The following is an 18,691-nucleotide window of genomic DNA, read 5'->3' as shown; positions in this document are numbered from 1 at the left end:
CCGAAGAACACTTCGGAACCGTACAGGCCCGCTAGTAGAGAGAGGGCACGCACATGCTCTACCGAAGAACACTTCGAACCACGCAGGCTCGCTAGCAGAGAGAGGGTACGCATACGCTCTCCCGAAGAACACTTCGGAACCGTACAGGCCCGCTAGTAGAGAGAGGGCACGCACATGCTCTACCGAAGAACACTTCGAACCACGCAGGCTCGCTAGCAGAGAGAGGGTACGCATACGCTCTCCCGAAGAACACTTCGGAACCGTACAGGCCATCAACAGCTGACGCAGGAGTCGCTATGCCTTCAAGCACATTGTCACACAAGGACAACAACAGATCGACTAATAGACTATAAATACAGATTATTAAATACTTCACGAGTTAGAAATCTCACCATTAATTACTCTTACCTTTGAATAAATTCTTCTACTGTCCCTTTACATAATTAAAGACACAATTGATTACTTAATAAATTCCATTAAACATCTTACACCATATCAAATATAGTTATTCATACATCAAACATACTTGATTCAACTACCATCTTCTCATGCTACCTCAAAAGCATGATTGACTGACATCAGCTGATATTTACAACATCAGCATTACTTCAACTTCAAGATACTTAGTCATATCCATAGCATCTACAATAATTCAAGAATACAAGAATACACCCTCACTACTTCAATAGAATTATTTCTCTCTACATCAAAGTACAATATTGTTATAATTATTTACAAATAATAAACATTGTTTTACTAAATACACGATATTTTTCAGCCTTGTCTGTTATTGTTTCCTTTGAAGTTATCCTAATGTTAATGTATTTCACAATTAGTTATTACCATCAAAGATATAGTTCGACATAAGAATATCATAGCCTGTATTCCTGACTATTCAAATGCTAGTTTATGGAAATAATTTACCACAGACTATATACCACAAGCAGGTTTCTGCACATTCTGTATAAAGCTATAATATGATTGCTATTACTTTAATCATATAAAATAAAACCTATACAAAGACTTGCTGTGGCTTACTATTAATCAGGAAGACTTAAAAATTATGATTGTCCCAATTTGTCAACATTATTGACATGCAAATCAATATAAGAGTCAAATTAAAAGACAGACTGAATTCTTGCATTAAACTCATTTAATTTATAAGTTTAAACAATTTAAAATCTACCTTCTTAAAATGGAAACCATAGATGAGCGTAGTTGTATTTATTATAACAACTTCTTAAATATAATGTAAAATCAAATGTAGAGAAATATTAAAATTTCACAATGATTTATAAAATTAAATGGCTTATATGAATATTTGCCAGAGTTACATAGATCCGTATTATAGAATTATTATTATTATTTAGTTTAATTTAATTTTAATTTATATCATTAAAGTAATTTAATCTAATTTTAATTTAGTTTTATTTTATATCATTAAAGTAATAGCAATCATATTATAGCTTTATACAGAATTAAAATATATTAAATATATTTAATGTATTCAACATGGAATTAATAAAATAATTTTATATATATGAGAAATTTCTAAAGAAAAAGGATTTTTTTACAAAAATAGTAATCAAAAATATTATTTTCATGAGTATAAATATAAATGAAAGAAAAGTTGTAACAAAATATATTAAATATCTCTGAGATGAAAATACATGGTTTTTACTAAACCAAAAAAGTATTGATATATAAATACATATTTATTATAACAATGAATATATTATTTTACTATCAAGATATTTAAAAGTCTATATTCATGTTTATTCTATATCAATGATTTAATTAATATTTCTCTTACACATATAACTTGACTATAAAGATTATTTATTATTTTACTTATAAAATAAAAATACTTTACTGTTGAATGATATAAAATATAGAATAAAAATGATGATTTATTATCAGTTATTGATACATAAAAATATTTGAAATTGTACTTTATCATTGTTTCGTATTAATTCAAACAATTAATTTATTGAAAAATATTTATATATATTGCTCTACAATTATAAATATAACAAGAAGCATACATAAATGGAATAATATATGGAGATAATATGATTTAAATATATTAGATAAAAGTAAAGACTGTGTTAAAAATCTATTTTATTAAAAAGAAGTTATGAAATTATTAATTAGTGCTAATTTTGAAAAAATAACTATTTTTATAAAATAAATATTAATAGAAATAAATATACCCATCATCATTATATAACTGAAATGCCATATAATCATGTAATGATTATATTTTATATTTAAAATTACTGATGAATAGAAAACTGATCAAATTTCTTTAGTTAAGTACATAGTAGTTTAATCGTTTATTTATGGCCTTTAAAAATTAAATTATACAGTAATCAGCAATAAATTATAATATATCTCTTATCGTTCAGTATAGTATCACATAGTAAAAAAACCACGATACGAATATCGCGTGACAGAATATTCCAATGTGAGTAGAAAAGTTTATGTTATAAATATTTCATCATTTTAACGAATTTTTTGTATTAATTAAAAGATCTTATACATAGAGGTGATTGATATGTAAAGAAATATTAATATACATAAGATAGACTGCTTTAATTTTAAATCATTATTTCATGTATTGTTAACCATAGTTCATAAAGTTTATTTTAAAGTCAAGATAAAAATCGTGGTTTTAACATATAAGATTCTTCAAATAAAAAATTATAAAATGTAAGTTATTAATTATATATAAATCATTAATTTATTATATTAATTATAATTCAATATTTAACATGTCAAAGAATTTAATTTATATTGAAATACTTAATAAATAATAAATTCATTTAATTACTAAAACAATATTATGGTTATGTATTTCCTATTAAATGTAAAAGTAAGTAAATGAACAAATTTATGTCGAAGAATACGAGTAATTAAAAAATTAATAAATTGAAGCATTATAATCAATGAGCTTAAATAAATAATTTTATGTGTTATAGTAGAGAAAGTGAGACATATAAAAGTTAGAAAAAAAAATTAAAAATGTAAAATGTAAACTCATTTCTTACCTTAAAGTCGATATAGCCATTTTTATCCATGTCAAATGTACGAAATACATGGTCACAAAATTCTTCAGCATTTCCAGATGGAAAGAACATTTTGTACATGTCAACAAATTTTGCTGGTGTCAATCTGCCATTTGGACAGTCTTGCTGTAACACAATTATAAAATAACAATTACAACTTATTTTTTATAATAAATATTAGTTAATCTTAATTAATATTAGTGTTTTTATTGTTCTAATTAATTTTTCAATTACAACTTTATAACTAATTTAGCACAAGATTACATCCATTCAATACTAAATTATACCTACTAATATTTGAACTTACATTTGATCTTTTAATTAAACAATGAACGGATAATTTATATTTCCATTTATATCATAAAAATAAATTATTTTGGAAATATATTAAAATAGCTCTTCAATGCTGTTAATATATGAATAATATATTATCTTAGAAAAGTTTAAATGAATATTACATATTACGTAATAGATGTTATGAAAAGTATAAATAAGTTAATAATTATTAAAATTTTCTGATTTCATTAATGATATAATTATGAAAATATGTTTTATGTTTTACATTTGCCAAGCCGATTCCTCAGCAAGCACACGTAGGCACTGGAAGGTATATGGTTAAACTCCCCCTTTCAGAATCACCAGAAACACTCGGCGAATCATACAACGTGGCCCATCAATGCCTACTGCGCCTACAAAGCCGATTCATAAGAGATGACAATTATCGCACGTTATACACTCAATTCATGACAGAGTACGAGAAATTGAATCATATGCAAAGAATACCTGAAAACTACCCGTCCAACGACAAAACATACTATTTGCCGCATCATGGTGTACTAAAACCGGACAGCACCACTACCGGTAGTACCGGGTAGTATTTAACGCGTCAAGCCCATCATTCTCAGGACGATCACTAAACGACAGGATCGCCACTCTGCACCTTACGCAGTTCCCGCCATCACGTGCAAGCAACGCCGACGCTCGTTCTTGCACATTACCTCATCACGCGGTTCTCGCAACACAAACATCGAATTGAGATACTCAAGGGTTCGGACAACAAATAGATTGGTAAAATTAATTCAGATGATTAGGCCCACTGAGGAGCAAGAATAATCAATACTAATACGTATAAACCTTTTCTCCTCGCAAGGAAATACTAATTAAGGGGAGTAGTAAACTTAAATACAAGTTCAGGGAGTTCTAATAGTAAATCATGACAGCATTGACAGAATAACTCAGGAATACAAGAGACAAAAACAAACCATACCAGGCAAAGATAGCATGATATGTGTCCCGTCATCGAAACTCGCTCACAATCACCCGAGAACCCTCCCTCAAGGAATTATCCAAGCATAAGAAGAATATGAATTCATTTTGTATCATATAAAAAATGAATATCAATAGTAAGCGTTGCCAAGATACATAAGGAATACCATTGGACAATTGACATTATAAGAAATCTCCACACTCCTTGCCCAAGTTAACTTAACCACAATCGAGAGACCATCCCACATTCTACCAGTCCTGCCAGCCCCCACAGAAGACACCAATTCTAATCATCAATGAATTGATGATTGCGGGCGGAATGTTACGGATTACAACAGTTTTAAGCGGAATACAAAGTGGAAGAGGTATGAGCGCGCGAAGCATTGTTTGGTAAACACTGGCCAACGGACTCAACGAATGCTTCTAACCGAAAAACTCGAACATACGACTATAATTCCGAAAAATAATAACAAATGAACCCGACAAGTAGCATAGTAACAGCCACCGATGCGCTATCGGTGCATCCAGTTCGTACGAGAATGTGAAAGGACTGCACGTGTCGCGATTGCCCTGCTAGTACCAATCATGCACTCTTCACAACGGGATCGCTATCCAACCTTGCCATCGCCATTGGGAGGCCATGGCAAGCATCAAGCAACCTAAGGAACTAATAGCGATGCCACAACTATACTGGCACCCACGCCTCCGTAAGCAACGCAGACGCTCGTCCCTTACTACTTCTAGTTAACAAGCACCCATCACGACAGGACCGCCACTACTCTACACTCGCGATTTACGCCCTTATCGGTTCCTGCCAACTCAAGTAAGATGCGACGAGACACTCGTTCTTACTATCTGTACTCGCGGTTCCTGCCACCACCTCACGCAGTTCTCGCCACCACGGGCAAGTAACGCCGACGCTCGCTCTTACCTTTACCTCTACACCGCGGGTACGTTCACATTGAGCACACGACGTGCACCAAATTACCACTACCTTTGAGCTCACGGACACAAGCTGTGACGTCACACGGACGTTCTCCCACCACTTCATACACTACAGCTCACCTCTCGCCGGCTGCCAAGACGGCCCAAACTTGCTGCCCCTACCACCACGAGTTCCCCACTACAACTACTCAACCCAAAGGAAAAAGGGAAATCACGCTCCAGGCTATCAAGAACACACATACAGACTTATCGCCACCACCATTACTGAAGAAACACCAATATATTCATTCTATCACATACTCATTCCAATATTCATAGATTATTAACTATTCATTATTTATTATATTTAATAAAGGGAAAGACTATTAACATTAAAGGCAGTATTGAATAATTGCATTGCCCCTTCCACTTGCCAGCAAGCCTCCACCCACCATCATAAGGAAGTTTTTAGTCTGATCCCAGACATATGTGTATACTTCAAATGCTGATTATTGATTTAAAACTGCACTATTTGCTTACACGAAACTCTTTTTTCGTTTTCATTTCTCGATTGTTGCTATGTATCAAGATTATTTTTATTTAAAATTTATAAATAATCAGTATTATTATTTGATTTTAAAAAATTGATACGTTATTGTATCAATAATTATTAATTTTATTAAGGTTGAATTTAAACTTATCCAAAAATATAGATTTTTAAAGAAAATTCACAGGGTAATTAATATAAATATTTTTCAAACTAAAACTTTTAAATATATTCTAAAAAATAGTTTATTTATAAAGTAAATTACAAGTATGTTTTAAATATTTTAATGATAATTCATAAATCCCTATGAACAATCCTAAACTTTTAGATTATCCCTTATTTTATTATAAATATCTAAAATATTTATTTTTTATAAGATAATTATAAAATTGTATGAAAAGATACATATTTGTCTATATATTAATTTGAGTAGTATTACCTTATCTTACACTTTCTAACTACCTTTATTTACTCACCTACAAAGTTATACACATATTAACATGCATACGTGAACTAATGAGGGAATTAAAAAATCACAAGAACAATGTACAATAATATGTATCTCAATTTCTACATATGTTAAGCGTACTAAAACATAACTGCACAAAAAAGTAACAAAAAACTAAAAAATACAAAGTAGAAATCTAATTCGATGACTGTAGCTATTAAAATACAAAAAATTATCAAAACTAAAGATACAAATACTAAACATTCAAAAAACTTTAGTGTTAAAATAGTAAAATTAAGGGTAACCATTGAAGACTAAGTGTATTGTAAAAATACTAATGTCTCCCAAAATTTCAAAGCAGACAAAATTTTAAATTTTACAAAAGAAGTTTCAAATTCTATTGTTGGCTATAAACATTTAGATATAAAGACATAATTGATTTTATAGACATTTAAAACACTCAACAACAAAATGAAGAATCGAAAATTAGAAGATAGTACTTATCTATTCTCTTAATATTTCTCTTCGTATTTCCTTATTTTAAATTTTCTCGATAAGTAATCGGCTTGTATTCTGATCAATTACATTTTATGTTCAAAATCATCGCTCACTTTAGTAGAATTTCAAAAGGGAATAGAAAGTAACAATATAAAGGAAGACAATGATTGTTTTAATCAAAGTGATTACTTTTAATAACTAAATAGATAACTGAAAATAGCGATATACAAATACCAATAACTATGCAATGTTTTTGTAAATGTTCAATAATATAATGAATAAGAAACTAATATATATACACACGTACGCGCGCGTATACATATGTGCGTGTGTGTGTATTGAGAGGCGAATTAAAAGTTAGAAAAAGATATCAATTATTAAAATGTTGTACAAAGCCAATATTCTTTATTAAAAATTTGTATATTCTGCCATTATGCGACATTGTATCTCGAGGTATTTAAAACGTTATGGATGAATTCTGAAATTAGTATTTTATAATGAAAATTATTGAATAAACCTGAACGAAAAAACTTAACATTTTTTTAGTACTTTTCAAACAATATTATAAAGCTATCCTTTTCGTATTATGAAATATTTATTAAGAAATTAAATTTATTTATAATTTCATTAGATGGTGATTGTGTAATATATTTATGTAGCAAAAATTAATTATACTAGTTATTTAAAATTTGTATTTATATAATAAATACTCTATAAAATAATCTTATGTTCCCATTATAATAATAAAATTTCATTATCTATTTCATATTTATTTAATAAATTTAAAGTGTTTATTTTGAATTTGTAATATTTCACATGAATAATTATTTGAATCTTTAAAACATTAAACTTTAAATATGAAAATTCGCTAATTTTCCATATTATAAAACCATTAACGAAAGCGTTTTCTTTTATGTATTTTATCAGAATCGTTATTAAAACTTAAAATATAATACTTCATTTAAAGTATGTATTTAGGAACATACTATTTGTTTTTATTTCTATATAATCATATATAATCATATATTATTTGTATATTTAATAATAAAAGATATTCTGTTATATTAGTTTTTGGTACTATTTATGAAATTATATAAAAATTTGTGTTAATATTATTACATCAATTTTTATATTTAAAAAATAAGAATCTTATAATTACTAATTAAAAAGTAGAAAATACTGTAATAAGAAAAATTAATTCTATTACTAAAATTCACATATGTCCCGACATATATTCGTTATAACAATAAAAAGTATTCACTAAATATATTGACATATTTTTGTTAATTCAATATTAACAAATGTATTAAGACTTTATATGAAAAATGTTTAATTTAACATTTTGTAAAATAGTAGTAAAATATATTAATATGTATTTTACAAATATAATATTTTTTATGTAATGAATTGATTAATTAATTAATCATTTATTAAACGATTCATTTATTAATTATATAATAATTAAACATGCAAAAAAATATATGTCTTATTCTGATATTTATTGTCATTGATAGCATTTTGTATTTTTAGCACTCATGAACACAATATTTATTAATTATTATGAAAAGTATTTTACAATGCATCTTTATTATTTGTACAAAATTGTCATATTTTCTTAGTATATCTAGAGATCAACTATTTTTATTTTTTCTTATAATTTATTCAAACTATAAAAATACGAGCAATCTTTTATATTATATACAAAAGAATTAAACATAGTAAATACAAAAGAAATAAACATATTAAAAAAGAAATTCTATTTTATAATAATAATATTAATATTGATTTATTATTATTTAATTAACATAAGCTTAATCTTGATAAATAGCATTAATCTGATATAGAGTCTGTTAAGGCAAATGAAAAGCAAATTGCTATACATAAAACATGTTATGAGTGAAAATGGTAAATTATACTACAAACATATAATATAAAATTTATATTGTCTTCAATAAAATTCACGAAACATTAAAAAATTGTGTCAAATATAAATGATATTTTATTTATCTATTGAATGGATAATTTTGAATAAAGATTGTATATTCGTAAGTTGTTCAAGTGTGTTTGATATCCTCGTTCAAATTTCAGTTTATAAATGGATTAAAGCATTTACTTCCAAAGAAGCACTTGAGTAATACATTAAATTGTTAGAAAGTTCCTCTCTTCTAAAATTATTATAGTTGGATTATCATTTCATTAATCAAAGCTATTTAATTGGAAATAAAGTGTATACAACATATTTTTTATGAAACTATGATAATTCCTTCTTTTGGTAATTTTTTTTATCTTATTTATCTTTAACTTCTCAGACTCACAAACTTTTACTGATTTTGTGTTATTCTATTGTTTGTGATTATGTTAAGTATTTTTATTGTTGATTCAAACACATTTAAAATTATGAGGATCCCTGTAGCGTTGATTATCAAAACATAAAATGTAACTATTTAATAGAGCAAATTCTGATTTAAAAAATAATATTGTTGTACGATCATGATATTTTCATGAGAATATCTCATAAATTCGCGTAGTCTTTATTAAAGAATATGCAGAATTTTTGTAATAATTGTGCTCGATTATGTTATTTCTACATTAATATCCATGTAAATAATATACTAGACTTATTTTATTTATATATAACAAATATAATAATATAAAAAATATTTTTGATTATGATTCGGTAGTTTATCTACATTTCTCAATAGATATTTATTTTATAGCAAAAGTTATCTATTTTTATTACATATGCTCAAGAGTTGCGATATAAATGATCAATAATACAAAAATAGAGAGATACTCCGCTGTCATAATATGTAATGACAGTACATCAAAATAAACTGTTAAATTAAACCTACACTGGGATCACATTTAAAAATCACAATAAAAATAATAAATTCATTTAATCTACTAGAATTTAACCTGTATTTTTTTTACTATAACTCTAACTGATTCTCTAATTAGTATTTAACAAAGTATGGTAGCCAGTCCCAAGCTACAGAAGTATAGGTGATAAAATATCAAAATGCAGTAGGTGAGAATCTGTTTGAACCTTACCCAATATAATATTTCTATGTGTATGTGCATTTAAATATGTGTATACACGTATAACTCCATAATGAGAAATTTTTTTGCTTTTTGTAAATCGAACGATATTAATAACAATATTAACACAATTACAAAAAATATTTAATATTACTTACTATGTTAATTAATATTCAAACCTCAGTTTAATAATTTAATTATATTTTTTTCATTCAGATATCAAAAATGGTAATATTATTTTTGACAACGTGACTTAAGTTTTATTACAAATTATATTTATTACAAATTATTACAAATTTATGACAAATTTTATTTAACTAAATTTTCACTTGTGTCTAAAAGGATTTTATAATAATGTTGATCAATTATTTTGTATAATAATGATATTTTATTTATTATTATAATATATTATATATATAGTTAACAATTCAAATTTTATGTTTTTTTTTATTAAAATTTGGCTATTCTATCATTAAAAACTGCAGAGATCACTAGTTTTTGAATGTTTTAAATATTATCTTTAAATATTATATTCATATATAAAATATGAAAATGAAATTTAAATTAAATACATGAATTTTATGTTTAGCACTTTTACATAATCTTTATACAATATATAATATATTTGCAAAATTATACTCATTATAAACATCAATATCTAATTATAATTTATATATTTAATAATTTTAAATAATGTTAAATGAACAATATAACGTATTTTACTCACTTTGAATCCTTTGTACCATTCTTTAATGGATGATTCATCATATCTTGTGTGAGACTTAAGAAAATCCATATCTTCTTTACTCAACTTGTCTTTGCTCCCAAAACAACCCATTTTTATTCAAATGAAACTGCAACAAATAATAAAAATATAAAATATACTTCTTATTTAAAGAGAACATATTTTAAAATATATTTTAATTATAGTGATTATCATTATTATTCATATAAAATATAAGACGCATATAATTAAGCACATAACCAATATAATTGGACATCACGTATGGACTAATAATGAAAAAATATTTTTTTATAATTCAATAGTGTATTTCCAATAGCAGAAAAATTATATAAAGTTTGTATGCAATTAAAGTTTATAAAATTGGTTTTATTGCCATTTTAAGAATCAATTAATTTTTTTTTTAAAACTTATTTAAATATAATAAAGAAAATTAAAATCTTATTAGAAAAATCTTTAAAATTAAGAAATAATAACTAACAATGGCATAATGATATATGTATTTTTAAAAATGAAAACAACTTTTAAAAGAAATAAATTTTAGATTGTAGTTTTTTTGATAATATATTTCAGACTATATATGAGACGAACTCGTTCATCATATACTAGGCATAATATTTAATTGTGTATTTAAATATCAATGAAAAATATGCATTAAAATGGAAAAATATGATGATACAGAATCTTATAAGATTGTTGTAGAAAACTTTACTATTTTTCTAATATAATATATCTTGAATGCTACTATAATATAGATATTAAATATTTATTAAATTCTTATTATATTAAAATCTTTATTAAATGATTAAATCATTTTTTTCTTTAAAATTATAAATATTATATTTTAATTACACTTCTATTAATAATAATAATCTAATTAATATTATAAAATAATTTATTAAATTATAACCTTATCTATCATGAACAAAATATAATCAATTTAAGAAAATACATTTTTAAATGAAAAAATTTAACAAACCACATATATATTTCACTATTAACTATTAACTATTCACTATTAACTAGATATATACTGTAAATGTACTAATTATATTCTCAATTATTAAATCTGCATACTCGTCGGTTTTTAAGGCATTATAATAAATACATATAATGTTAAATACAATATAATTAATTATTTAATTAACTTCATTTTAAATATTTAAATAAATTATAGAATATACGTACACGAAGATGTCAGTGAATTAAGTTATTTTTATATTTATAGAAAAATTTTTTTTTTTTACTGTATTATACATTATTCAGTAATATACAGTTACACAGTCATACAGTACATTAATGTATTTTTCAAATTTAAAGATTAAATTCTGTCGTAAGAAATTAAAAGAACTTTAAAACAAATTTCTCTTCATCTTAATTACATTAACATCAATTACGTATCGAACATTATATTATAAAAAATGAATATAAAATTCAATTTAATAAAAAAATTATATAAATTAGCAAATATTTCAGTTTTCTATTGGATTTATTTATTTTGGAAAAGACAAAAATTATATGTCAGGAATTCAGAAAAGAAAAATATTTGATAAAAAAATTATTTTATTAAATGAAATTAAAAACTGTTTTTAATATATAAATGTCAATTTATTATATTTATATTTATAATAAAACAATAGAAGCATAATGTTATTTATATGCAATTAACACTGATGTTAACAAAACCTATATTTTTCTTTTAAAGAAAAAAGATTGTATTAAGTGATATTAAAATGGGTAAAATAAATAAAAATTATTTAAATTATACGAATTACTAAAATGAGGATAGTTATATATAACATAAAGTCACAATACTGCCAAATCAAAAGACCGTAATAGTTTAAATCATCATAATACCATAATAGACCATAATACGCTGAATATGTATTTTATCTATATGGCACATATTAGGAAAATCAATCATATCGGATAGTAAGCATATAACTTTTACAGAATTTTGCTGTCCCAATATTTAAATTCTTTTACTATACATTCTTTGGCGATTAGAACAGAATATTATCAGGACTATACTGTATATTTGTAATAAGTATCAAAGTTAAATTTCAATATATCACTACGTAATTGACGTCATTTGTTGAAATAATAACAGTAGCTGAAAAAAAATTGTATAAATTCACAATATTTTGTGTAATCTATTTTAATCCTTCTGAGTGGCTAAATCATTTCGTTACTATTATTTGTTGGAGTAATAATGTTTATTAAAAGATTTACTCAAACTTTATGATGTCATTAGGTCATAAGATTTCTATAGTTCAGTCAATACTCTCTATAAATAAAGCAAACCGACCGCTTGCACTTGGCGTTATCATTTAATAAAATTACAAAACTGAATATTTTCACTTGTTTTGGCTTTTCTTTTTGCTGCCTTTGATTTTATACCATAAACTTGTATTGCAAAAAATAATACAAATAATTTAGAATATAAATATTATGAAAACAAATAAATAGAAATATAGTAAACTTCATGTATGAATAAATATAATTACATGAAATAAAATTATATACAAATATAAAAATGTATTAATAAAAAATGTCTTGAATTAATATGTAATAAAGAAAGTCAAAAACACAAACAACTGGTTATTTGAAAAACGATAATGATTAATTTGACAATGTTTGTAACTGTAAACGTAGCTCAGCTCCGAATAAGTTAGATATATTTCAGAAAGATAAATTTATGAATTTTCTTCAGAATTTCTTAACACGAAACACGAACACGAACTCGAAACACGGACAAAAAATAAAAATAAATAAAATGAAAATAAAAAATATTTATTGTAAAAATTAACTTTTTCATTAAATTTAATTGGTAATATTTTATCCAGAAATATTATGTGTTACAAAATAATGTTTTGATATAAATAAAAAAAACTCATTTTATACATTACTACAACGGCCTGTCCGATCTATTTATTTGAAAGAATATTAATTATCAAATGCAACAAATCAAATTCAATATTATTTATTATATTTTTCATGACTCGCAGCAATAGATTTTATTATATAAAAATTAATGAAACAGACTATTCAATAAGTTTCGGTAACAATATGTAATATTATAAGTTATGCTTATACATTTTTGACGAGTATTCATACGATATTTAAAGGTTTAACTAACAACAGTGTATATATGTATATATTTATAGAAATTTAAAATAGTCAAATACACAATAATGAAGAGTTAATATTACACTACCAAAATATCAAATATACCATTACTTTTCAAATCTATTCTCATTATTTTCTAAATTTGTTATATTAAATGCAGACCTTCTAACAACTTAATACTTTTTACCAAAATATTATTCAAATAGATAGTTACATTATTTTTAATATATTATTTATAAAATTAGTTTATTTTATAATAAATTATATTAAAACATAATTCAATATACACGATAAAATAAAATTGTTACATAATATTTTACTGCAACAATTTGTAAATTATTAATAAATTAATTCATTATAACAAATAAAACATGAATAATAATAATAAATTGATTAAATAAAATTAAATATCTATTATTTAAATGTAAGATTAGATACAAGAGAAAAATGTGATTAACCCATGCTTAACCAATTTAATTTTTTTTTAATATTACAATATATTAAAACAGTTATAAAATTAAAATTTTCAATAGTTATTAAATTGTATAATATTTTCTAATAGAATACTCCTATTTTCATTTATACAATTTTTGTTCTTCCTATCATAAGTTATTGATAATGTTAAATTAGTTATATTTATAAAATAATTTATATACTTATGCAATTTCTATTACTACAGTGACAAAATATCAAGTCCAATTATATATGTATATATTCGATTTTATAAAAAGGGTTCATCCGAATCAAATTTTATTTTTCATATTCTGCATAATGTAATGTATTGCATTAATAATATTGTATTAATAATAAAACAGAAATAAAATTCTTTTTAAAATAATAAGAAAGAGAATTATAGTAATGAAAATGAAAGACATTTTTTAATGAATGATACTATAAATCATTTCAAAATAAATTAAAAATAGAAGAGTTTACAAATTTTTATTTATTTATTAATCGACTAAAATAAAATATATAAAATTTGAAATAAATAGAAATTCTGGGCCGCATGTATAATTTTAAATCATTAGCAGTTTCTATAAAAAATTTCAATAACATATCTTAGTGTAAAATAAATACAAATACAATAAAGTTAATATAATAATATAAAATATAATTAATTCAATAATATTTTATAACATAAAATAACGCTTATTTAAAATCATTAATAGTTAATCTGTATACTTGAATTTATTTATAAATGATATAAAATTAAAGTATAAATATTGCATACGTTATTTTTGTATTTTTATTTAATAATATATATTATCGATATCATTTTTTTAAATAAAAACTATTACAGAATATTTTAAATTTATAAAATATGTATTTAAATTTTGAAACATCTGATTTTAATTACCTTAATAAAAAACAAATTAAAATTTTTTAAAATAAATTTATCATAATTGTATAAATAATCATACATATATATATATATATATATAATTACTTTCACTGCTATATATAAATGTATATACTTCCGAAAATTTCTTTATTTACTTTAAATTTTATATTTTAGCAGAATTTTAGTCAAAATAAATACATGCTAAAAAAATAAAACCAAGAAAATACAGTGAAGTTAGTTATACGAAATAGCAAATTTTAAATAAATATATTTTTAAAGAAAAAAGATATAATCAAATACAGAAATAATGGATATAAGTATGCCATACATATTATTTTTAATTCAATTACAAAATGCTGTTAAAATAATATTATTATAACATCTATAATATAACTCATATTAATTATATTTTTATCTAGTTTATTTTTTATATGAAAATGAAAAATCCAAAATAAATATTATAGTTTCAAGTTATTTAAAATAAAATAGTTTGAAATTGATAATACATTATATAATTTCTTAAATTAAACTATCACAAAATAATAATTTACATTATTATAAAAAATTTTTTGTTTTGTTTAAAAATCTGTGATAAAGTATGTATTGATGTATAATATATTGATGTATGTATAATATATTGATTAATATAGAAATTGACACAGTTTTTTAATTTTCAATAACTTTTTGCAATAATGATATACTTTATGTAAGATTTGCTAAAATGGATAATATGAAAGTATCATGTATTTTTAGTTTTATCGTATCGATAATTTTGTTTTTTTATTAAATATTATAAAAATGTATAGATTTGATTGACAACTTTTATGCAAATATTCATGTGATATATAAATAACAAATTTTTCATAAGGAATACGCGAAATTCAATTAGTCCAAACTATTCATTAATTTAAGTATATAAAAGTTGAAATGCTAAACAAAATTAATATATATTTAATAGATATATTACATATAACATACGTACATATTTATAAATTTATGTATATAAAATGTAGCGTAAACGTGATTTTGTTTAAAAGTGAAGTAACTGAAACTATAAGTAATAGTTCGTTTTATTCAAATTTGTTTGAAACATTTAAAACTGTACAACTCACCTCACGATATGTATCGATCGATTACAAACAAATGGGTGAATGTAACAGCAATAGTCAGTGAGCGATTTTGATTTCTTCTTTTCTACGTTTAGTTTCCTGTCACTCAAACACAATAATGGCGACCAGAACTATATACCGTAACTCAATTTGATACAAACTGTTTATTCTCAAGGGCGTGACTCGTTTTTTCTTTTTAGTTATTTGCTCACAAAATTCACTTCAGGTTATTATCATCTACACGAATCTTCATAATAGCTTTTCGCGCCAAAATCTTACAATTATGTGACCTTTAATTTTCTATAATACTCATCAATTTCTTATGCACTGAAACAAGGAAACATTTAGAATTCAACACCAAATCGTTATTGAAGTGGAATAAACATCGCAATTCCTTTCGACATTTTAAGGATGCATCAATACTACTATAGAGTGGAAACAGTAAAAGAAATGAAAATTCAATAAACAGAAAATAAAAATTAAATTAAAAAATTAGATAAATTTATAAAGACTAAAAACCAGACAGAAAAGAGGGAGATAGAGATGGAGGAGGAGAAAGAGAGAGAGAGAGAAATGAGAAATGTTAAAGACTGATGTAAGGAATATCTGAAAGTACCGAATGAAAATCAACGAACTGTCCGTACGTCTGAAACATTAACTCGCTTGCAATCGTCGCTCTTTTTACCTACTCGCTGAACTGCCATCGCAGCCGCTGCTGCCGCCGCCACTCTCCCTTTCTCCAGCCTTACTCTCCTTCTCGCCCCTTCTCCGTTACTTGTTATAAGCAACGCAAGTAAGTATATCTTGATGGGGAGAAAACGTAGAAGAGTAGAATAAATGCATCCCTAACAATTTTATTTACATTTTCTATTGCATACAATATATAATATTGTCGTTAATAATTTCATTTCTGTAAGTTATAATTATTTTCAGTTTAATATGCATTACATTATTAATTTCGCACAAAAGATGATATAATAGATAATCAATAATATTAATATTTTAATAGTTTTAAGTTTTTAGAAAATATCGATATTGCATCTATTTTTTAAACTATTCACGAAATAAGATATGTTGTAATTCTACATACTATATAATGTAATTCTACAAGTACTAAACTAAATATTTTTAATATAATGTTTTTTTTATTTAATTAATTTATTAGTTATTGCCTTCATAAATTCGAAAATACTAGAAATTACGACATAAAATTATGAAAAATAGAGTTATAATTAAACAATTCTAAAATTTACTTTTTTTAATAAAACTACGAGAAATATACATATATTTATATTTTCGGCTTAGGGCGTAGTTATATTTTATAATATAACATCGAAATATAATATTTGATTTAAAATTTTTGAAACTAATTTGATTATAAAATATCAATACTTAATATTATCAAGCTTAAATGGTTATTAAAATAGAAACATAATTAAAGCATTACCTCTTTAAAAAAATGTAGAATACCTATTCTTCATTTTAAACTCTATATATTATTAATATTAGGCATTTATTCAAATTAAATAATATTTAATAAATATAAAAAAAATTAAATAGATATCTCTAATATATATTATTATCCACATTATGTTTTTTGGATGACTGTTGTATAAAAATTACATTAATGTCTAATTCAATATGTTCAAATTTCTAACCTTAAATATTAGATTAATTTTTAATTTACAAATAAATATAAATATAACATATAGATGTTATATATTCAAGCTATCATAAACAAGTATCCATGAATATATTAATAAATCTACAAATAATATTTATATAAGTTACTACATAATTATTTTTAATGGATAAGTGAACATAATGAATTAGAAAATATTTACATTAAATAAGTAATTTTTTTCTCAAAATATCAAATATCAAATATAGAATATCCAAAAATTCAAAAATGAAAATAACAAATATATTTAAATATAATAAATACAATAAAACACTTTAAAAATTTTAAATTATAGATAATATTAAAAATCATATGCAGAACATAAATATTATTATTCATTAAATTATAGAAGTAATTGTTTTACGGTTATATTAAAAAAATTTTTTAAATTTTATTTAATAATTGTATTTAATAATTAAATATCTGAATCATCCAATTGTAATTTATTATTGATAAAAATGAATTAACACAATAATTGAGAAATCCACCTTTCTACATTAAAAATGCCAAGTCTTTCTGATAATAACTCACTGTGACCGTTTATAAATGATTTGTTATTAACACTTTTTAACTACATTTGTTTTTCTCGATCTTGCTTACTATTACTATTATGAAATTAGCTTGCAGTTTGAATACTTCACCTACATCAAGGAAACTGAATACCAGTTTTGGATGTAGTTCTCGTTTCTTTGAAAAATAAATAATCATTTTTCATATAATTAGTGATATATTAGCTCAGAAAAAATTGATCAGAATTTTTCAAGGTATCTTTAATGTCTTATATAGTAAGGTAATAATAAAATTAAAATATTTCAGTAAGTTATGATAATTTCATTAATATGATTTCGAATATTTTTAACTAATTTATACTAAAAAATAAGAATATGGTTTCACTTAA

At 23.6% G+C, this 18,691-nt stretch overlaps 2 protein-coding genes across 5 annotated transcripts in view; both read right to left on the bottom strand.

Annotated features, from left to right (window-relative positions):
* Nca (neurocalcin homolog) overlaps window positions 1-18,691 on the bottom strand; it is a 65,528-nt gene that overhangs the window by 30,376 nt on the left and 16,461 nt on the right. The window lies entirely within an intron of this gene.
* The window catches only part of LOC105361586 (neuronal calcium sensor 2), a 45,350-nt gene that overhangs the window by 12,328 nt on the left and 14,331 nt on the right, over window positions 1-18,691 (bottom strand). The window contains exons 1-4 of one of the 4 annotated variants that reach the window (XM_011498828.1): window positions 16,729-16,827; window positions 16,116-16,439; window positions 10,518-10,644; window positions 3,051-3,194 (exon numbers count right to left, since the gene is read on the bottom strand). In XM_011498828.1, coding sequence (XP_011497130.1) covers window positions 3,051-3,194; window positions 10,518-10,628 — 255 coding nt within the window. In that variant the 5' untranslated portion in view covers window positions 10,629-10,644; window positions 16,116-16,439; window positions 16,729-16,827. Of the gene's footprint in view, window positions 1-3,050; window positions 3,195-10,517; window positions 10,645-16,115; window positions 16,440-16,728; window positions 16,828-18,691 lie in introns of those variants that run through there. The other 3 variants (XM_011498829.1, XM_011498830.1, XM_011498831.1) reach the window with 3 other exon arrangements.

Source organism: Ceratosolen solmsi, unplaced genomic scaffold, assembly GCF_000503995.2.
Source record: "Ceratosolen solmsi marchali unplaced genomic scaffold, CerSol_1.0 scaffold30, whole genome shotgun sequence".
NCBI classification, from domain to species: domain Eukaryota; kingdom Metazoa; phylum Arthropoda; class Insecta; order Hymenoptera; family Agaonidae; genus Ceratosolen; species Ceratosolen solmsi.
Note: the sequence above shows the minus strand (reverse complement) of the source record. Positions and strands in the feature narration are given on the sequence as shown.